The sequence below is a fragment of the Haliotis rubra genome, unplaced genomic scaffold (genome assembly GCF_003918875.1).
Source record: "Haliotis rubra isolate DU_JTF1 unplaced genomic scaffold, ASM391887v1 Scf204, whole genome shotgun sequence".
NCBI classification, from domain to species: Eukaryota; Metazoa; Mollusca; class Gastropoda; order Lepetellida; family Haliotidae; genus Haliotis; species Haliotis rubra.
In genome coordinates this window covers 356296-379988 of record NW_025766048.1, presented here as the reverse complement: position 1 = coordinate 379988, position 23693 = coordinate 356296, and the positions used below count along the sequence as shown (strand labels likewise).

Genomic DNA, 23693 nt, shown 5'->3' with positions numbered 1-23693 from the left:
GCGAAGCCATGTTGGGCCGACGCTTAGCGGGGACTGGAGGAACTGTAACACAGTCCGCCGGACTTTGGCGATGCGGTCGAAAGGGAAACAATCCCTAGCGCCCGTGTTGAATCTGGCTCCCAAGAATATCAGATCCCTGCGTCGGGGCGAGGTCTGATTTCTTGAGATTGATAATCCAGCCCAGTGACACCAGAGTATCCAGCACGCACAGTGAGGAGGCTCTGCTTAACTGAGCCCTAAGGCCCTGAGAAGCCAATCGTCCAGATGCGGGTGACAACACCTGCCCTGAGACCTGGCTAATTGAGCTGGGATTAGCATAAGTTTGGTGAACACCCTTGGCGCCGTGGAGATGCGAAGGGGAGCACCTTGAAACTGGTGCACGCCCCGTCGAAGGAGAACCGGAGGTACTTCTTGAATTGGGTGCATTGGAACATGGAGGTATCGTCTTTGAGATCGATTGGCGTAAGCCAATCCCTGTCTCGACGGAGGAGATCACTGACCTGAGTGTCTCCATCCTGAAGGCGGCACCTCCAGTAATTTGTTCAGCCCTCTGAGATTCAGAATGGGTCTGAACCCTCCGTCCCTTTTGGTCCGCGAGGAAGTAGGTGGAATAAAACCCTCTTCGCTGACTCACAGGAACCACCTCGATGGCGCCTTGGTCAGTAAAGACTGAACCTCGGCACGGAGGACTTCCGCCTTGTCGCGGAAGTCGGCACGGCGTGTGCGAACCCCGGAGAAGACGGAGGATCTCACCTCCTCTGTGGCAAATGGCCATCCCTGGCGTGGACAGGACCCAGGGATTTGAGGTGGCTGCCTCCCACTCCCGGAGGAATAGGGACAGCCGGCCGCCCGACAGGGGCGTGTGGCAGAGGCAGTGCACCCCACCGTCGGCAAGTCTCGCTTGCGTGAGTGGGGGCAACAAGGGCTCTGGGGAATGAATCTGTGGGAAGCCGGGGCTGGCTTCCCCTTGCCCCGAAAAGACTGCTGCGCTGGAGCAGGCTTGCCCCTGCCTCTCGTGCGCCTGCTCCGCTTGGACTGCAAAGGGGCAGCCTACTTAACAACATCCTTCGCCGAGGCAGAAGGGTAAGCGGACGCAAGCGGGGAGGGCCGATGGCGAGGAGCAGAGGGCTGCTCCAACAAAGGCTTTGAGTCCTTAAAGGTAGAGACAGCCTCCGCGGCCTCCCTTACCACCTGCAAGGCCCCAGGGAACAGGGAAGATCCCATGGTATAGGGCAATGAGAGTAGAGCTTGCTGTGTGGCCGGCAAATACCGCGCCACAGACAGCCACAGGCAGCGCAAGCCCATGGCGGCACCCATCATCTGGCTGGTACAGCCCGAATGCTGTCCAGAGCCAGATCGCGGTGTCACGTCCGTTAACTGCCAGCGAGCACCGACTCCGATGAATCGGCACGCCAGCGCTGTGGGCCACCAGCTGTCCCTGCAATGCAGACAGGTAGGCTGAATGGGCGGCTACTTTAAGTTGCTGGGCGGCGCACGGTAACATTCTTGAATGACCGGTAGGCAGACTTCAGCGGCAGTGGCGTGCTAGCGGAAAAGGGGGGCGCCTGCCCTGCCTGGCGAGGCCAGGGAAAGGCGAAGCGACCCTCCTAGCGTGACTGAGGCAAAGGCGCTTTCGTCCACCACTGGTGGTTCGAAGCGTCTCCTCACCTAACTGGTACCGCCTGCCCGGCGTCAGGCAAATCAAAAAGCGGCGAGTACCAGCCAGGGGCGGATTCACCACCTCACTGACCAGTGATGGGGAGAATGCGTGGCGTGCCTCTGCGACCCGGTTAGGTCGCGAGCGCCTCCCCGGGAGCGAAACTCCAGCGGGGTCGGGTGCGGGGCGGGAACAGCCACCTGCGGCAGGACCCGGCGATCTTATCCCGAACCTGCCGCGGGGCGTGGCAAAGGAGTATGGCACTCCGCCTCCGATTCCACCGTCCCTTCCTCCTCCTCCATATCGACCTCGGCAGAATCCTCGGCCGCCATAATCTCAGACTCCTGAGAGAGCGCCCGAGGAGGCGCCAGAGGCAGGACCAGAAAAACTCATAAGGTCAAGAGGAGCCAGGGGAAAAGCATGCAGCCCTGCGGGAGGAACCAGCGCCAGGTGCGAGAAAGCCGAGAGGAACCTGCCGCAACAGGCTTCCGGGCACCCAGACTGGCTGCCAGGCGCGAGGTATCCCGAACTGGTGGTAGCCTAGGCGACCGCCAGTCGAGACACCAGGCAATGACAGGGGCAAACCTGTATCGCGGCACCAGGCACCTGTGACAGACCAGCGCGCATAAAGCCAGGTCGCCACCAGGCGCCGAGGGGCATGCTATCGCCCGCGCCGAAGCCAGGATCAAGCCGCCTCGGGAGTGGCGTTCTCGAGCGAAGCTCGGGCGCAGCCAACCCCAGATGTGTCAGCTCCGTCCCCGGCGACCCGGTAGCTGAGCTCCTTACGGAACCCGCTAGCGCCCGTATCAATCAGGGACTTGACTGGCGACATCTGCTCCTGGAAAAAAGCGGTTAACGAATCAACAGGAGCGCTTTTACAGGTGCTGAATCAAGAGGGGGTGGCGGGTACAGAGACGGAAGCAGTAGGAGATGCAGAAGGGGCATGAGTGCGTGAAGGCGAAGCCGCCTTAGCTTTTGGGAGCCGGCTCAGCGTGGGAAGCGGCTCCGTGGACCCCTTACTACTATGGGGCGCTTGGGCGGGGATCCTGTGCCCAGAGATCACCCAGCGAAGCAGGTTGCTGTAGAACAAGCGTGTCTATTCGCCTCGCCGAATGGTTTGGGCGAGAACATGGCACATGCCGCACACCCCTCTTCCTCATGTTCCTTCTGCACTAAACAGCGTAAGCAGAACCTCGTGGGAATCCCGTGCGGGAATTGCAGCAAGGCACGAAGTACAGGGTTTAAACTGCAACAAGTGAAAAACCTGTGCAGCAATCTACCCTATACCCACATACAAATACATGTAAAAAGGCGCATGGTAGGCGACACAACTAATGCGACAAGCGTGGCATGCAGTTGACAACCTAGTACACACTGCAGCATAACTAACAATTACGTTTTTAGCGTAATATAGAAAATGCGAGCAGTAGACATACGCCCTACACGTACAAAGATACAAATAAAAAACCACTAAAACCACCTGTAACATTGAAAAACCACATGGGAAACCAATGAACAGGAAGGCTAGCGAAGGGACCTGTCAGCCATCTTGACACGCACTAGCGAGCCGACCGCGACAGGTACCAAGTTACAACGAGAAATTATGAATGAAAAAATTCAGAAAAAACCTCCAATTCGCCCATGCAGGGAAAAAAGAGAACCATACATACAGTTGCAGTTTCTGAAACACTCATAACTCTCTTAGTCGCAAGGAAAAACCTTCTGGTATGGACCCACGTCTTGTCGGGAAGTACAACGACAGCATGGAAAGTGAGGTACGAGGTTACGGTCTAGAGTTACCTGCTCTTGGCTGTAGGGGGCCGGAAGGCCCTGTAAGGGTGGTCTCAAAAGACAAAACGTAGTTTTTGTTTTGTAAATATTTTATTCAAATATTGTTACAACTGTTGTAGGGAATTTAAATGGACATTTAAATGCTTATAAGTACCCCAAGGAGGAATATATAAAAAAGAATCATTCATGTGGACACTAGCTTCAAATACAACTGGAGCAGGCATCTTGGAACTCCCTTTCAATTAGACACTATAAAATAATACTGAACTGTACTTTTTTTCTCCATTGTAGTAAGTGACTTGGTCTAACAGAAACACCATTTTGAACTGCTTACTGTTGGAGGAAGCCCCAAGTGCTGCCGGGCTAAGACATTTCAAACCCTCAGCCATGGGGGTTGGGGGTGGAGGGTGGAGGGTTGTTCTATGCCCAAGGGACACAACTCTGCACAAGCACCCGTCTTAGAGAGAGCCTCCCAACACCACAGGATGTCTAGAGAGTACAGGAAATCGTGTAAGCCTTACCAGTAGCGTAAGTTTGTCCTTGGATTTGTCACATCGTGAACCAGCCATGAGCAGACTGATACAAGCATCGTACAGCTGGTTGTAGTTCAAGGTCTCTGCATTCGACAGCAGGAAGTTGGATGCCTGTAACAGTCAAAATATTTACACATAACAACTGGCCACTTATTTCAAGGTGACACCTAACAATGGAGGGGTATGCTCAATGTCTATGAGACATTAATGCCCAGTTCAAAAGACCGGAGCGTATTCCAATTGCATTCTTTGCCCCTGTGGAATATACAACCAGTCTGTTTGGCATTATCTAATCCTTCCGAAATCCTCGAAATCCTTCTTCGGATGAACTTTGAAGGATAACCATCAATCATCTCTATTAAAAGGTATTGGGATCTCCTAACTTAAAGAAAGCTCTAGAAAGTTTAGAAGTCATGTCTAATGGTCACTCACCAACTACCTAGAGCTTTGCTTTCCTTCGCCTTGTGGTTTAAACCAGTAACTATACCCCACCACCTGTTCCTTATGAAGTATTTATGACATTCGGAAAAATTCCTGTTAAGTAGGTTATAAATTAAAATACTGTTAAAAATGCAGTGATAGTAATACCCACCAGTCCATCTATCTTTGGCGAGTCTTGATTGTTTATCTCCCCTGGTCCAAGGCTGTAGAATCTGGGCTTCATATGTCCCACTGTAGAGGTAAACACACAGTAGTATTGCCATGGCAACTAGGTAACAAACATCACTGTACCCATAACAGATACATGTCATAACTAAGGAGAATTGCACATTCACTCTGTGACTTTGGATACTAGTTTAGTTGTTACAACATGAACAGAATTTTGACGTTCTCTCTTCAAGTTATCCAACTCTCGTATCAAGATGCCATACTGAATAACATTCATCACAAGAAGTTTATTTATGTCTTGAAATAAACTGAAAGAAACAGAGATTATCAGATATGTAACACTTTTCTTGCAATATTAATTACCTTCAGACAGTTCTTGTGTTGTGAGATTTTTGCGAAAGTTCTCTTCTACCTCCCGACATACAAAGAAATGACTTGCTTTAGCGATGACCCCCGTGTCACGATCACTTGTTTGGGTCAGTGTGTGGACAGTGAACAGATTCCACTGGACCTGTAACATAACCATAATTATAATATTAACAATATCAATAATAATAATCATACATTGTGTGATAAGTAGGATGTTTGTTTGACTGGAGACTGACACGACTGCCCCTCATATCGCATTATGTGGTGATTGCTAATTTAGTTATCAAGTCTCTTTTGTTAAGTAATTTACTTCCATGGATCGTGAGAAGACATTTAGTTAAGCGGTATTGTTTACTTATACGAGTTTAGTTAACCGGACTCTAATAGTGATAATTAATGAAGAAGTTGCCGAGACAAAAGAAAAGTGTTTACTTATCAGGTCTGTTTAGTTAAGCGGTCTTTACTTAGGCGGTTTCCACTGTATCATAATCTGGGATTCAGAATAGGATCAGTGGATCAGGTATGGCCAAGGGACACAATCTTACAACAGGGATGTCTGTGACAAGACAGTGTTGATGTTACCTGATCAATGAAGGTGGCTGGAGGGTCGTAGAAGTAGTGAAGCAGGTAGTCTAGGACAAGCATCACACGGCTTAACGGCAGTGGCACTGTCGTCTCCAGCTTCCTACACAACATAAAAACATTCTCAAATTAAAACTGCTAACCTATGTCAGGCTATGTAACATTTACAAGACAGGTGTGTGTTGAGTGGTTGGCACATGTCTGGACTATCAGATGCACTGACTGCGTAACTTTTGTTCGAGTATCCCCTGTTTGACAAGTGATATGTCAGTACTAGTAATGCTAGTAATAAGTCTTCCCCCCAAGTTGTTGTCATTGCTTAATTGATGTATTGTCTAGATCTGTTGTTGATTATATGAACTGGTGAATAATAAATTGCGCCATGATATTTTTGCGAGCTCCAGTCATTCTCAATTTTCGCAAAAATATCAAATTTCATGATTTACAGTACCCGGTATGTAGGACAGTATGGGAGGTCTGTTTTGCAATGTAATACTGCGGTAACAGCAAGTTTTGTTGCTTTGTTTCATGTGGGACACACTGATATAAAGATGACCTTATCCAATGTTAGCTTACTCTTACAATGGAAATAACATGTCCACCTTTTGAGGATATGCGGGATGAGTTTATACTTACTCAGGCTCCATGTTTGCCAGTGTGATGATACATTCCGCTATGCGCAGCAGCAGTGACTTCTTCTGCATCAGCTGCAGACTGTGGAACAGGAACAGCAGCAGCTGCATGTGCTCCACGTTGATAGCTGCATAAGGATAAGTGAGTGCAGTAAGTGCTCCGCGTTGATATCTGCATAAGGATAAGTGAGGCATCACACATTGAGGGAATTCAACCCGGGTAAGTTTAAAGCTTTACGCTGATTTTATTCAGAAATATTCCTGCAATATCAGAGCAGGAGACACCAAGAAAATGGGCATCACACATTGTACCCATGGAGTCGAAAATTCAACCAGGGTCTTTACTGTGCAGAGTTTATAGTGACACACTTTGAAGAAAGGGAGAATTAGAAGGCTACGCGTTCGGGTTTTAAGATTTTATTCTTAAAATCGATAAACTACCAAAAGACACCAGTTCACCAGTCCATTTTAAAACCGGACTGTTTGGTGCGCAAGAACACAAGGAGTGAAGGGGCCTTTTCCCTGGAAATCGCTCGGAATCGTCCCGTTGAGGGCAGGTTGGGTAATGAACAAAATAAGATATTTTCAACAGCGAGTGAGTTTAGTTTTACTCCGCAGTCAGTAATATTCTAACTATATGGCGGTGGTCTGTAAACAAGTGTAGAAGTGAGCACAGCTCACATAACCCCGCTTCCCACTTTGGGACATGGAAATGACTGATATTGATATATATAATGTGACAAGGATCAGCAGCTCACAAGACTTTCTCCTTGACTCTACTAAACTTTATATACATGTTAGATAATAGTTTTGCCATGTACTGATTACAGTAATAATTTATGGAAACATTTTTTTTGTGTGTTTTCCATGGAAACCTGACATACAATTGAACTTGTTGCAACAAAACAAATTCTGAAAAAAATTAAAATAGCAAAAGGCACATCAATGGGTAATGATTAACATGTGTGTGAAGTTTGGTGAACCTAGCATGTAAACTTTAAGAGATATGCTCCGGACAAAACCATCAAACACATTTTGCACTAAGTCGTGTTTCCATGGAAACAGCAATAAAACAAAATTGTGAAGAAAAATTAAAATAGCAAAAGGCACATCAATGGGTAATGATTAACATGTGTGTGAAGTTTGGTGAACCTAGCATGTAAACTTTAAGAGATATGCTCCGGAAAAGTTTCGGGATGGACGGACGGACGGAATGAACGCTATATACCCCCGTTACTTGGTAGCGGGGGTATAATAATTGAGTCTGGACCAGACAATCCAGTTATAAACAGCATGAGCATCGATCTACGCAATTGAGATGTGTCAACAAAGGCAGGGAGCCTGATCACCTTAAGACCGTTAGTCGCCTCTAAGACAAGCATGGGTTACTGAAGATCAATTCTAACCCGGATCTTTATGGGTCCCTGGCCCTTACTAGCCTGGGTGTTATTGTACAAAGTGATCTCAGTGCTAAGGTGATCGAAACTCTCTTGCCTTAACATAGACTTATGAGTTGCTTTGTACAACGGCTCCCTCGCACTTAGTACTACTAACCGACTGCACACCCACTGATTCATTAATCTGAATATATTTTCAGACAGACAAATTCAAAGGGAATAATGCTGTATGGATTAACAAGGTTTCACTATAGACAAGACAACTAAACATTATTACCTTCAAACTGTTCCGTTTTGTTGTCGAAGTTGAGGATGGCTGTCTTGAGAGTGACAATGAACCTGACCCAGATATTGATGACTGCGTTGTCACTGTAACTCTTGATGGTCTTGGCCTCCCTCTCCTTCTGCTGTTTGAGGAGCAGCACCTCGGCCAGCACAGCCAGCGTCCGTGGGTACACGGTCAGTGGCCAGGGGTCAACAGAATTGGGTGACACTCCCAGCTGGACTAGCAGCACATCCTGCCACAACAAGGTCATCAAGGTCACCACAAAAAGGTCATCAAGGTCACCACAACAAGGTCATCAAGGTCACCACAACAAGGTCACCTCAACAAGGTTATCAAGGTCACCACAACAAGGTCAATCACCACAAAGGTCACCACAACAAGGTCACCACAACAAGGTTATCAAGGTTACCACTCAGTTTTTATAGTTTTTATTGTTTAATAGCTGGTTATCACCCCCAATGTGCATCATCCCCAGCGATTACCAATAGTTACACGACACTCTACACAGTCTGCAGACGTCAAAACAACTATACTTTTTACTTTGCATATATGATAGTTCATATTAGAGTCTGTGAGATATCAGATTAATTTAACTGTAAGCAATACACAGGACACACTACATGGGTAGATAAAATCAAAACACATCGTTTTTGCATTTCACATATTTACTAGTCCATATTCCAGTCTGTGAGATCTCCTGCCAATCATGATAGACATGACACAGTATAAGACTAGAGTTACTGCAACCTGTCCATATACTGATGTACACCATTCTCTGTCACTGACCACCTAGATAGTTAAAACGAAGCCTCTAACAATATATATATGTAAACATCGTTGATACATCAAGAGGAACAACGTACCTGCAGGTTGTCAGACAGGCAGCCTGTTGCTATGAGACTGTGATTCAGTTTGGCCAGGGCTACAGATATATCCTCATACACTTTATCTGAAACAAGGAGAGGAATGACAAAGGCAATCAAAGCCATATCCCTTTATAATTGTGTACTGAACCATTTCATTGTGCTGAAATAAACCTAATATTGTTTAATGTGACTACATCGATATCATCAGTATATTAATGAATATCAATATAAATGATGGTATGAGAAACTGATGAATGTTACTAAGGTGTTCTGCATAAATGCTCTGCTTGAATTTTGTCCCGACAAAATAATGTAAAACCTATTCTTTTTGCTGGTTTGTAGTCATTTTTTGGCTGTGAATGACAATAATAATATGCCACATTTCTATAGCGCTCTATTTGAACTACTTCTAGATCACTCCAAGGCGCTTCACAAGATAAACACAACACTGAGCACAGGCAATGTCGAAGAGATGTGCTTTGAGCCCCTTTCTGATTAACATCAACAAACACACTACAAAACATTTTACAGTTTCAGTTTCTGTTAATAAAATCTAGATGTGATAAAGCCCAGAATGACCACTAGTGAACTTACCATTTCCAACCTTGTAGCATTCCTTGTCCATCTCCCTGATGAGTGTAGCCAGGTTGCTCACATGCTCCTCGTTCAGGGATGTTCTAGTGTACAATACCACACAAAATATCTCAAATACATGTAGTTCAATGTAGAATGATTTACATAACCTCTACTCTTAGTCCAATTTTCTTTACTCTTAAATCTTTGAGGAAGAAATAATATTGTTTAGTTTAGGGAATTGTATGCTGTCTTGGTCACGCTGGAGTCAAACTGTTTATTGTATTTTGTTAAGTGGAAGATGTGTTAATAAATGAAAGTTTCTGATACCGATTCTGATCAAATGTTTACTCAACCTCAGCAGATCAATGCTGATCAGTGACCTGTTTTGCTTGTTGTAAAGCACCACACTCAGCAAAATTCCTGCCATATGACGGCGGTCAGTAAATAATTGAATCTGGACCAGACAATCCAGTGACTGACATTACAGTGAGTGAGTTAAGTTTTACGTCACACTCAGCAATAATCCAGCTACATGGCGCGGTCTGTAAATAATCGAGTCTGGACCAGACAATCCAGTGATCAACAGCAGAAGCATCGATCTACACATTTGGGATACGATGGCATGTGTCAACCAAGTTAGTGAGCCTGACCAACCAATCCCGTTAGTCGCCTCCTATGAAAAGACAGGGTTACTGACGATCACTTCTAACCCAGATCTTCACGGGTAGATTGACATCATAAGCATCGATCTTCGTCAGATGCAATGACACCTATTCATAAATGACCTGACCAGCATGACCACCTGATCCCATAAGTTGCCTCTTAAGCGAGGTGCAGCCATAGCTGTCAATAGTTATTGCCAGCATGTCACCAGTGATTGGGACTGTTTTGAGTGAGTGAGTAGGATTTTACGCCGCTTTTAGCTATATTCCAGCAATATCATGGTGGGGGGACACCAGAAATAGGCTTCACACATTGCACCCATGTGGAGAATCGAACCCGAGTCTTAGGCATGACGAGCGAACCCTTTAACCACTAGGCTACCCCACCCGCCCGACTTGTTTTGAACAGTGTTTTAGTTTCAACAATGATACCTCATACAGACATATTATACTGCCCCAAGCAAGCAGAGGCAGGTAATAAGAAGTACCATATTTTAATGTCTTAATGACCAGGGAATCAAACTACAGACCTTCCACTCTCTGGGCAAACACGCTATCCACAACACCATGAAAAGTCCATTAAGAATCTGACCATTTATCAAGCTTATGGTAATAAGGGTTGGTTCCACGTAGGAGTTGCCTACCTGATCAGCTTCTTTATCTCAGCATCAGGAGAGTTCACCATGAACACATTCAGGAAACTCAGAACACTGGTTGCCATGGACACGAACTGCAAACACATTGTCATCTCCATATATTATAAGTTCATACTGCTTTGGAAAATTACAAATCCTGTAACTGATTCTGAAAAACACAAACTTACAAGCAGACATTAGTGTTTGCTTGCTAAAACCTGCATCCTGCAATATTCCAGATACACAATGGTGGGCTGTAAATAATCGACTCTTCATCATACAATCTAGTGATTGACATTATGAGCAAAGATCCACACCATCAGGGTACAAGGATATGCAACAAATTCAGCCCCTGAGCATGCACACCTGATCTATTTGGTTCCGTCTTGCAACAAGCACCTGTTGTGGTGCACCTAACAAAGATCAGAAGCTAAAGGGATGAGGATATGAATAATATATTTGCTCAAATCATTAAGAACAATTTTTATACAATTAACATCAGACTGGTTTGTAAATTATTTCTTCATAACCCTGAAGAAAGTTCATGATGACTAACTGATATTTCGCAACTAAATGTAGTTTGTAAGTTAACTGTTTAACACCACAGTCGGTGACATTACAGCTATATGATGGCGGTGTGTAAATAATCATGTCTGGACCAGAAAATCGAGTGATCAACAGCATGAGCATCGATCTACGCAATTAGGATACGATGACTTGTTTCAACCAAGTCAGGGAGCCTGACCACCTGATCCCGTTAGTTGCCTCCTACAACAAGCATGGGTTGCTAAAGATCAATTCTAACCCGGATCTTCATGAGTAGTTAAATATAGGATACAGCACTGGACTGGTATCCAAGTATGGGGCGCTGTGGGCGAGCTGGCTAAGGTGCCAGGCTAGTGATCCAGCGAGCTTGAGGTGTCGGGATCGAGCCCACCTGTGACTGGGTGTAAAAACCTCGGAGTCAACTTTGTGTGCAGACTCTTTCAGTGTTGTCACAACCCCTAGTGTACAGTACACATCCCTGTGCACTTAAAAGAACCCACGAATCCGTTGGTATATGACCAGATGGTGGCCACATGAATACGTTGCGGGTACAGCAACGTGTAGTGAACTTGGACAAAGTACTGTGACTATGTGTCCCAGTCCACCCAGCTGTGAATGGGTACCTTGTTAGGATGAGAAGGCCATAATAACTCGGTGCGCCTAGTAGCTGCAGGAGTTGTACACTCCCCAGGGAGTTGAGATTAATAACACGATGTGCCGTTGAGACTGACATCCAATGATTGAGGGAAAAAATACCAGCGCCTTGAGCAAGCACTAGTTGCCTGGATATGTGCGCTATATAAATATCATACAATAATAATAAAGTATGAACACAAGGGTAAGACTGTAGGAGGGTGAACTTGTTAATATAGCATTAAACACAGTGAGTGATAACAAGCACAACATTAAATTTCTTCAAAAACTGCTTTACCCCTTCTGGTTCTCTTTTGTCAGGTACATAGTTTGGTTTGTCTCCATTGCTTGGGTGTCTGTTCCTCTTGTTTTCACCCCCACCTTCAACTCGGGGTTGGAGGGGTGGAGGGGGTGTGGCATCGGAGGGTTCTTCTGGGGAGAGGGTCTCTTCAAACCAGTGACCAAGAATAGGTTCCGAATCCTCATCTAAGAATGTATTTAATTTAACATGTTTAATGCTGTCACAAATTTTTAAAAAGTATTCAAAGATAGTTGTCCTGTTTTATGCCGTAGTAGGCAAACTTATTAATATGGGATCCTGAAAATAAATCATTCTGGAGTGAGTGAGTGAGTTTAGTTTTATGCCGCTTTTAGCAATATTCCAGCAATATCACGGTGGGGGACACCAGAAATGGGCTTCACATACTGTACCCAGGAGGTGAATCGAACCCAAGACAAGCGGACGCTTTAACCACTTGGTTACCGCTCCGTCCCAATTATTCTGGACCAAAAGTAGTGTCAGGCAATGTAACAAACCAACCAAGCCAATCATGCTGACAAGTGGTATGAGGTCAACCTACCCTCCTCCTCGCTGCTGTCCTCGGAGCTGCTGAAGTCATCCTCGTAGAAGGTGTTGGAGTCGGAGGTGCTGCTGCTGCTGGTCTCAGAACTCTCTGATCCTTGTTTCAGTCTCTTCAGCATGGCAGCCTACAAGATGCAATTACAGAACATATGGAGCAGTCTGTTGTTTTATGCCACACTCAGTTATATTCCAGGGTCCAGATTTTCGAAACTCTCTAGGCGTTATGATAGTCGTACATGACATACATTAATATTAACTAAAGACTATCTCAGCTCTGAAGAGCTTTGAAAATCTAGGCCCAGCTACATAATGGCAGTCGGAAAATAATCCAGTCAGACATAGCAGTGATTGTTATTATCAGAAATGGTCACCATGTCTGAAAATACGACAGATGTGTTAAATCTTAACACACCCATTATTATGAGGAATCTAAAATGTTGCCAACCAATCAACACAATGACATGAAGTCAACTAAGCCCGATCATCTGATCCACATAAATCAGGTACTGATTCCTGGGAACTTAGTTTCTCACAAAATAAACAAGAAAGGGGGAAGAGAGAGAGGAGAAGAAAAAGAGAGAGGGAGAGTCCCCCTGTCAGAGAAGCAGGGTGGATTAACCTGACGGCCAAAGTGGGAGGACATTTCTGATTTACCTTCTTGAAAGTGACCAAGACGAGGTTGAGCAGGAGATCAGTCAGGTTAACCCGGGCAACAAGTTTCTTGACCCTCTTCCAGGCGGATGCTGATGTCAGGATGGTCACATCCATGCCAGGCTTCACCTCAGAAGGAACAGTCTGGCAAAACATAGATATTCATTAGTGACTTGGACGTATCCCATGGCATGCACACAGAGTCTCAGAGTCTGCTACCTCACAATGCAGCAAACATCAGCACCACAAAATGGCAACTGGCACCCTGTTGTGACTTATCTGAAGTGAGTGAGTGGGTGAGTCAGATTGGTTTTATGCCACACTCAGCAATATTCCAGAACAAGCATGTGAAGTTTCCGTTTCACTGATCCATCGTACCTGGGATGATGTTTACATACCACAGACAACAGGTCATGACAGCTCACGTGACTTTTGGCCAGGTGAGCTAAAAATCATGCCATGTCCACCAGCAGACTACTTTTTTTCTGATTCACTGATAAGAGAGTTCAGACATGGTCTCTGTTCATTGCAGTACTGCAATATCACCTATTTGTATATTATTGTCCACTGTTTTCTGTGATATTCTGGCAGTCTGTTAACTGATGAGTATATCTACAAGAATGAGTGAGCGAGTGAGCTGCTTTTTTAGCAATATTCCAGCAATATCACGGGGGGGCACCAGAAATGGGCTCAACACATTGTTCCCATGTGGGGAATCAAACCCAGGTCAATGGCGTGACGAGCAAACGTGCTAACCACTAGGCTACCCCACCGTCCCATACTTACAAGAAACTCTTTTGTGTTACATATATATACATATTTATATAAAAAAATTGACTTCAGTATCATGTTTGCAATCATATAGATATTTACGTATAATTATGTACAAATTTATGCTTCAATAAACATCAGAAATGCTGAAATCAATTCCTAAGGTAACACTGAACATACCTTAAGGTCACCCAGAGATCCTTCTATTTGCAGATCTTCAAACAGGGTTGTGAGCAGCAGTACTGCATTAGATCCTATCGCCACAGACAGTGCCCCAAATCCTTGGAAAGAGCTGAAACAAAGGCTGTAACGCTGAATCAATGAGCGAAGTTTCATAATTTGTGCATAACCACCACCTACAAATAGTTTAATCTGAACAATCCATAGAAAATTCAATGGGATAGTCTCAGCAATCAGTGTTATTATATTAGGGGACATATGGGAATCTATATGTTTGATGCTATACTGTTTGAATGTAGGTCACCTTGACGTCTTAAACATGAAACAGTGGGGCTATAACATGATTCCATGATTTTCATGAGGAGAGGTGAAATGGGGTTTAACGTTGCACTTAAGAATATTTCGTTCATATGACGACGTGCATGCGTGTGTATGGATGGCTGCTTGTACTAGCCCTGACTTAAGCTGGTTTTATAGTGACAGCCCATTGAGATACCAATGAGATAAGCATTAATAACCCACTCAGACACATCATACTGACTCCGAGCCGACCAGTCTTTGTTGTACCCATTAATGCCAAGCACCAGACCAACAAGTACAGTAGAATACTTTTATAACAAACACGGATATAACGAACAGACAGCTATAGCGAACTGTTTTAAAAGTCCCAAATAAACCTTATATTATCATATAAAAAAGTGAATAGCGAACTATGGATATAACGCACTAATTTCAGTGGTCCCTTGGAGTTCGTAATAAAGGTATTTTACTGTACCATATATTAATGTCATTAGTACGATCAGACCCACGACTTTCTGCCAACACGGAGGCAGTCACGATTTTCATGCCAAATTTGATGAAATGGCAATTATTCAGTTGTACAGTGAGCATGGTTTTATGCTGTGTTAAGCAATATCCCAGCAACATCGCAGTGGGGAACACTGGAAATGGGAATTGGTTGGTTAGCTGTTTAACGCCATACTCAGCAATATTCCAGCTATATCAAGGCGGTCTGTAAATAATCGAGTTTGGACCACAGAATCCAGTGATCAATAGCATGAGCATCGTTTTTTACGCAACTGGGATATGATGACATGTGTCAATCAAGTGAGCGAGCCTGACCATCCGATCACGACCACCTTTTACAGTAACTGAGCAAGTTTCCTATTCCGTGAAATTTATACAAACCTGTAGAGGTTATGAATTCTTTGAAGAAAGTCCTCCTTGGGGTACATATAAGCATTAAAATGTCCATTTTAAATCCTACGACAGTTGTAACTATATTTTTAATAAAATATTTACAAAACAAAAAACTCGTTTTGTCTTGTGAGACCACCCCTACAGGGCCCCACCGGACCAACACAGCCAAGAGCAGGTAACTCTCGCCGTCTACCTCGTACCTCACTTTTCATGCTGAGCGTGTCAGACAGAATGAGGGGAGGCGGGAGCCTACCCCAAAGGAGGACTTTCTTCAAAGAATTCATAACCTCTACAGGTTTGTATAATTCTTTTCAGAAGAAGTCCTCCTTTGGGGTACATATAAGCATATGACAGACTCCCAAAGATATTTGAGACGGAGTGGCATTCTGTCTGGCAACAACTAACCCCGTGGTGGAGTGAAATCTACAACCGATAACGGAAATAGAAAACACCGAGCCACCTGACCGATGTCAATCAGACGGGGGCGGGAACTAGAGAGCCCAAGCTTATATGTCAATTGGCTCAATATCAATGACATAAAACCCCGCCCCCAACCATTACAATGGAACATGCCGAAACAACTCCCAACCCTAATATAGCCCCAGCCAGAAAATCGTGGCGAGAGGTATAAGGGTAGGGAAAGCGTAAAAAATTTAAACGCTACAAAGCCAATAACCCAGGAGTCGAGCTAATAAGTACTGCAAACTAATGCTCGAATGCAGCCCCTGTTTGGAAGAGGGCTTGCCGGGACCTCGATAAAACCCAGAGAAATTATTAGCCTCGCTAAAACTTTCTGAGGAAATCGAAGCAGTACAAACGCCATGCATTGTATGCAGTGAAAACACCCCCACCAAACACTCTCGTGAGGAGGGTAAGTGTAGGCCACCATCCCACAAAGCTGATCAACACAGACTCCCAAATGAGAGGCTCGGGAAGAGGGAAAAACTGTAAGCGTACAAAATCCCTGAATAGCCGAAAGCGTAGCCCGTCAACATATGTTGGCTCACCATTACACTAACCTGGTCACGCGTGACATGCGTACCAAGAGAGGCATACCAAACAGTGCCCCGCGGGGGTTCGCGCAATTCCGTCGCCAAAGGCGGGTTAATAACATATGACTGGTTAAAGCGTTCAAAAGCGGACCCCGCCCTCTTGAAGGGACGTAAAGGGACGTATGTACACCCAAACCCGACCCAACCCGAAAGGATGGTAAGGCTAATGCGATGTAGTGATATGAAATATATCGACATTGAACACAGAACCGATATCAATGACCAGTTACTAACTTGGTCAGGGTGGCAGGTCACTCTCCACTGGAGAGAACCGAAAGATCGAACCGAGCACACGATCCTTAGAATGCGTGTCAAGTTGGTAATGGCGAATGAAGGCGTTCTGCTGGCTCCAAAGAGCGACAGAACCGATCTCTTCATTGAGCAGTGCCGCTGTGTATTGTCAACAAAGCCGCATCTGCCCTACCCAGTCTGCCTTCAACCCTCGGGGAGGTAAACCGTATCATTGTAACCATACAATTACGGAAACAAGCCAACGAGATAAAGTGCGCTTGCTAGCAGATTCCCCAGTCTTCCCGCCACCAAACAGCACACATGGGTACCCGTATGGATCCCTTTGTTCGTTCGTTTCAGTGACAGGCGCGGGTGAACAATCGAAAGATTGGTCCCCGGTGCGGAAGAGCTGGGTAAAGGGTGGAAGTGCGATATGAGCAGTCACGTGGAAAGCAATATCGCGACTGAGAGTGGTAGGTATCCGAGTCGAATCACGGACATGATCAGTATAAAATACTGTCAGTGTCGGGTCAGTGGGAAACGCATGGATGTACCCGACCCTTCTACCAGAGTTCACCACAACAAGTAAAGTCGCCTTCCACGCCAACAAGTGAAGTGAGAGAGACGATATACTTGAAAAATTAGGGCCAGACAGCCAATTGTGAATAAGTGGCAATTTTAAAGGTGGGCTGGGTCAGCCGACGAGGCGGTCGAACCCTGTTCATGCCAGCTACACGACGCCGATGTAACGAGAGGATGCTGCCTAGGCAGAGCACCATCGAGCGAGGTGTGAAACGTGGAAATAGCCATGGAGTACCGGCAATGGTGGAGGTCATAAGGCTCTCAACCAAAACGAGGTTATAGTAACTCCAATATCCGAACTAAGTCCGCAGAATAGGGATTATAAAATCCCCTATCTGCACACACCAGCGCCCACCTATCAACACACTGAACGGGTGTCGAATCCCAGGCAGAATTGTGTCTGCAACGGTTGCAGGAATTCCGTGTGTTATACCCGACAGAGGCCAAGCCACCCAGTGAATCCGAGGATTCGGGTGTGGCGCCCGTGCAGAGTGAGAATGTCTGGCGAAGAGGTAATTCGAATCGGCGTGCGGGATCGAACACCAACCTGACTGCTGTCAATTCCAGCACATTGATGTGCAGGTTGTGACTTCGTCTCAAGAGGCTGCAGGTCACCCAGAACATCGCCCTAACCCGGTAGGGATGGATCTGGCTGGACTGAGAGCGACGGTGTCTCCAGGGGTGGGGACCCTCGGAGAGACGCCTGACGTCTGTCCATCTGACTGCGTGAGGTTGACAATTCCGCCCAGTTTAAGTAACTGATCGTGTGGTCCCCAGACTCAACAGTTATCTGAAACCACGATGAGTCAGTCGCCTATATGTAACGGGTGACAACACCGCACTGCGATCTGGCTATCTGAGCTGTAATAAACCTCAATTTGGTGAACACCCTTGGCACCGTAATGTAGCCTAAGGAGAGCACACACGAAACTGGTAGCACGTCCCGTCAAACAAGAAACCGAAGGTAAATCTTGAAATCAGGGTGCAATGGAACAAGGAGGTATTACCGACCTGAGGTCGATCGATTGGCGGCGCCAATCCCCTGTCTCGGCAGATGAGATCACCGAGCGCGGTGTCTCCATCTTGAAGGACAGTACCTCTATAAACTTGTTCACTCTCAGATGAGAATGGGTCTGAACATTCCGTTCGTAATGGCAACTATGAAATAAGTGGAGTCAAACCCCACATATTCCTGACCATTGGAAACCACCACACTGGTTGCCTAGCCCAGCAAAGACTGGATCTGGGCACGGAGTATTGTCGCCGTCTCGGGGAAGCCGACACAGGAGTGTGTCGCTCGCCCGGTGTTTGCGGCAGAATATAGTAACCCCAGCAGTCGGCAACTTAACGTTTGCGATGCCTGGGCACCTGAGGAAGTAGCGAAGCTCAACAGACTTCCGTATTCCTCGAAACTGTCCCGGCAGTATATGCCCATAACGCCCTCATCATTTGACTGGCACAGCTACAATGCAGTCCCTAGCCAGATGAGAGTTGCCCCTGTCAGATGCAGCCCAGAGTCGCCCGGCGAAAACATTCCACCCGGCGCTCTCCCCTTTCCACCAGCTCCCTCAGCAGCTGAGAGATGCGCCGAAAGTGGAGCATACAGCGCTGAGCTGTGAAGGGGAAAGAACGGCAGACTTAAGGGAGAGTGTGAGGCCTTGTCCCGGATGCCGTGCTGGAAGCAGGCTTCCCTCGAGGCGAACTCCAACGGTTCGGGTAGTCGACATGGACAACACCTGAGGCAACACAGTCGCGATTCTATCTCGCGACTTGCCCTCAGGGACGAACCTACTTAGTGGTAAGTTCAAAGTAGCGAAATGAGCGAAGCTCAAATCGACTTGTCCACTGCACGAGCCTGAACCCGATTCGAAAAGGCACATGTGAGAAGCCTGACAATCAAGGTTTCACAAGCACTCAGACAGACCTCGAGCCGCGAGGTGACAGTCAGTCACACCCGGCACACTCGATGGCATCTAGGTCAATATCGCCGATAGACATCAGGCCGAGACCTGAACTACCGGGCCGAGACCTGAACTACCCGGAGTCGGGAATCTGCGCCCTACCAGTGCCGAAGCCTGGGTCGGCGCTACCCACGGGGTTCAGAGAATCCGCAGAGCCGAAGCTCAGCTGTTCTAGACCGAACCCCGATCCCGAGCCACGTAGGAGTAGCCTGATAAATCAGGTTTCCCCAAGTACTCTCCAAAAGCACACTGAGCGTATAGTCAAACATAGCCTATAGCGCTATATAAATACCCATACATACACATGTATGTACGTCAGTGCTCGGGTCGGCGGTTCGAGTTCGAACCCCGATCCCCAACACATGGGAGTGGCCTGACAATGCAGGGCTCCCCTGGTGTAAGTGCACGGGTAGACACTCAACGGCCTCTTGGCCAGGGCATCGATAGACATCAGGCCGAGACCTGAGCTAACAGCGCCGGGGATCTGCTCCGTAGCGGGGCCGAAGCCCAGGTCGGTGCTAGTCCGATCTGCAGTCCCGAGACACAAAGGAGTAGCCTAGCAATGCAGGTTGCCCCTGGTGGACACAGGTAGACCTAGGAGCGCCGAGGTGATCGGCAGCTCAGTGGAACCCAGACCGCGGCGCCGAGAGGAACCTGCCGATATACAGGTTTCCCGGGCAACCCCGACTGACCACGTGGCGCCGAGGTGTCCCCGAGCTGGTCGGCGCCTAGGCGACCGCCAGTCAGGGCACCAGGGCAAAACCTGCAGGGCGAAACCTGCATCGCCGGCGCCAGGGGCCCGTGACGAACCTGAGCCTGAAGCTAGGTCGTCACAAGGTGCCGAAGGCACACCATCACCTGAGCCGAAGCCAGGATCAAGCTGCCTGGGAGGAGGCGCGTTCTCCGAGCCAGAGCTCGGGCCGCAGCCAACCCCCAAGATGCGTCCGATCCACCCCGACGACAGGCGTGCTGAGCTCCCTTTGCGGAACCCAGACAGCACCCGTGTCAATCGGGCGGGAATTTCACCACAGACGACACCTGGTGAACTTACCTTCGAGATCAACACTTTGCGAGGCCGAGCTCCTTACGGAGCCGGACATCGCGCTATCAATCATCGAATTGACATTATGTTGAAGAATATGTTGCTGCAATAGTGAAGCAAATTGAGTCATATTTAAGTCAGCAACATTGTTTTGGGGAAACGATAAAGGGATTTCCTTAGAAACCTTTAATCAAATATTATCCCCGCCTGAAGCAGATTAGTGAAAAACATAAAATCTGCGTGTCGGAAAGAATCTTGGCGAGGCGCAGAAACCCAGACAAAACACAACCTCGCCTATGAGCCACGTTGTGTGTAAACGTATGAAATATGTATCATAATACAACATAATGTAACAGGAATATTGGCGCAAAGGCGTTTATTATGAGCATCCTTGATCGTCGTGGCGTCCTCGGCTAAACACCGAGGCACACTTTATAACCATCCTGTGGCGGTAGTGTGCATGGCACAACGCACAGGGCTTAAACTGCAACAAACAGAACCACGCCAGTGTTACTAGCAGGAACTGTGAAGCAGCAAACACATAAACACAAGTAATAGCAAGAATAATCCGCACGGGCGATATATAAATGCTACAAGCTACAGCCATTTAAATACTAAACATACAATGCAAAGCAGAAAAAAGGCTAGCCACCCTGCGTGTACTAGTGATAGAGTAAAGTTGAGATCTGAAGCGAACACTATCAAAATTACTCAACAACGACTTACCACAAATTCGCTGAAAAGAAAGAGAATTTAGGCAAGCCTACCATATAATATGCAAACATAATATATGAACTCCCTACTACAAGCTACCAAGAACATATAGCAAGGAAACCACGATCGCTAGCGGTCCGCCATTTTGCCTGCCACATGGCTGGAAAACAGAGAACCCACGGCAAAGTTACAACAAAAGATGAATGAAAATATCCACATATGGCGTCCATCTAGCGGCCGTCGTGAGAAAGGAACCATACATACAGATTGAGACTCTTTTACACTCATCATTATCGGTGGGAGAGCAAACTTCGAAGCGAACACCACGACGTCTATTCAACAGAACGACAGCATGAAAAGTGAGGTACGAGGTAGACGGCGAGAGTTACCTGCTCTTGGCTGTGTTGGTCCGGTGGGGCCCTGTAGGGGTGGTCTCACAAGACAAAACGAGTTTTTTGTTTTGTAAATATTTTATTAAAAATATAGTTACAACTGTCGTAGGATTTAAAATGGACATTTTAATGCTTATATGTACCCCAAGGAGGACTTCTTCTGAAAAAGAATCTGCTAATTATTTTGGTTATAGTCTTATTCAAGTTGTGTCACAGTATCATGTAAATAATCATGTTCTGGTAAAACAAATCAGTATTTTCTGTCTCAGTCTCAATCTGCCTCATAACTATAAGACTACACATGGTTATCTTAGTAACATATTGCGGCCATATGCTGCTATTTAATAAGATGCAGAAGAGAGTAGTAGGCACTATTACCGGGGACACTGCGGCGTACAATCAAAATGTTACTTCTCCCACAGCTGGGACTCAAAGTACTCATAACAATAGGTGAGGTGAGGTGAAATTGGGTTTAACGTCGTGCTTGAGAATATTTCGCTCATATGACGACGTGCATGCGTGTGTATGTGTATGTGCGGCTGCTTGTACTAGGCCAGTAAGCTGGTTTTATAGTGCTAGCCCACTGAGATACCATGCCGCAGTGAAGCATGAATACCCCACTCAGATACATTATACTATACAGTCCTTGTTGTACCCATTAATGCCGAGCGCCAGGCAGGGACCAACAAGTACCATATTTTAACGTCACCACGGAGGCGGTCCTCATAACAATAAGGTCTCACAATCAAGACATACATTCTCCCAGAGCTGGGCCTGCTTGTGGGAGAGCTTGACTCTTTCCCCTTCTGTCCTGTCCTGTTCCCCCTCAAGTTACTCATTACATTAGGATCCCACAATTAAGATGTACCTTAATCCAGAGCTGGGCCCTAATTGAGGGAGAGCTCGACACTTTCCCTTTCTATCCTGCACACCTCAAGTTACTCTTTGAATAAGGCCTCACAATCAAGACGTACCTTCTCCCAGAGATGGGCCTGCTTGAGGGAGAGCTTGACTCTTTCCCCTTCTGTCCTGTCTCGCCGGACTTGCTCTTCCCAGCATCCTTCCTCTCCAGGATCATGGCTGGAGTCAGACCCAGGATTCCCTGCAGGCCCTTCAGCAGCACCCAGGCAGCCAACAGGTTCAAATTCTGGGAAACCTAGAAAGATTAAGTTATCTTTGTTTATATAGCACAGCCACATGACATCAGTCTATACATTAATTTAGTCTGGACAACCAAGTGATTGACAACACAAGCATCAAACCCTACAATTTGGGATATGAGTGAGCGAGTAATTTACGCTGCACTTAGCAGTATTCCAAGGTTGCTGAAGATTAATTCTAACCCGGATCTCTTCACAGGTTAAGAGTTAAGTAATGCTGCTTGGAGTGAGTGAGTGAGTGAGTGAGTGAGTGAGTGAGTGAGTGAGTGAGTGAGTGAGTGAGTGAGTGAGTGAGTGAGTGAGTGAGTGAGTGAGTGAGTGAGTGAGTGAGTGAGTGAGTGAGTGAGTGAGTGAGTGAGTGAGTGAGTGAGTGAGTGAGTGAGTGAGTGAGTGAGTGAGTGAGTGAGTGAGTGAGTGAGTGAGTGAGTGAGTGAGTGAGTGAGTGAGTGAGTGAGTGAGTGAGTGAGTGAGTGGAGTATGGTTTTACTCCGCTTTTAGCAATATTCCAGCAATATCATGGTAGGGGACACCAGAAATGGGTTTCACACATTCCAGTCAATGATGTCCAGCAGATGCCTATTATCTGTGATCAGCATATGGATGACAGCATCAAAGGTTAGCCCAGTTCAAAGAGGGATGAAGACCAAGGCCATCTGTCCCATGTGGAAGCAGATGTAGCTCTTCAGAAACAGTTATTACTAAGGGTCACACTAAGTACATTTGGCACAGCATTACAGTGAATGTATGATAAAACATGCACCAGAGATACTAAATGGAGGGCAGATGTTATGTGTCAGTGACGGCCAGGATGTAAAATCTGTATCTTTCCAGCGTATGAAATAAGCCAAAATCCCAGCCAGTCATCAGGGCTGGTAACTTCAAAATGTTACCAGCCCAAAATGGGTTTAACCAGACCAGACAATCCGAAGAATAGCTCATTTTTTAGTTACAATGACTAATTTAATGAACCTGGGACATGTATTTTCTTGAGGTGAGGTGGAATTGGGTTTAACGTCGTGCTTGAGAATATTTTGCTCATATGACGACGTGCACGCGTGTGTATGTGTATGTGTGGCTGCTTGTACTAGCCCAGACTGAAGCTGGTTTTATAGTGCTAGCCC

The 23693-nt window shown here is 46.4% G+C and overlaps 1 protein-coding gene across 1 annotated transcript in view; it reads right to left on the bottom strand.

Moving 5' to 3' along the window:
- LOC124275905 (E3 ubiquitin-protein ligase UBR4-like) overlaps nucleotides 1-23693 on the bottom strand; it is a 171897-nt gene that overhangs the window by 128094 nt on the left and 20110 nt on the right. Inside the window, 14 exon segments of the mRNA XM_046711589.1 lie at nucleotides 3970-4092; nucleotides 4574-4653; nucleotides 4954-5101; nucleotides 5542-5644; nucleotides 6178-6301; nucleotides 7848-8088; nucleotides 8720-8805; nucleotides 9317-9399; nucleotides 10605-10690; nucleotides 12073-12260; nucleotides 12635-12761; nucleotides 13291-13431; nucleotides 14239-14350; nucleotides 22387-22568. Coding sequence (XP_046567545.1) covers nucleotides 3970-4092; nucleotides 4574-4653; nucleotides 4954-5101; nucleotides 5542-5644; nucleotides 6178-6301; nucleotides 7848-8088; nucleotides 8720-8805; nucleotides 9317-9399; nucleotides 10605-10690; nucleotides 12073-12260; nucleotides 12635-12761; nucleotides 13291-13431; nucleotides 14239-14350; nucleotides 22387-22568 — 1824 coding nt within the window.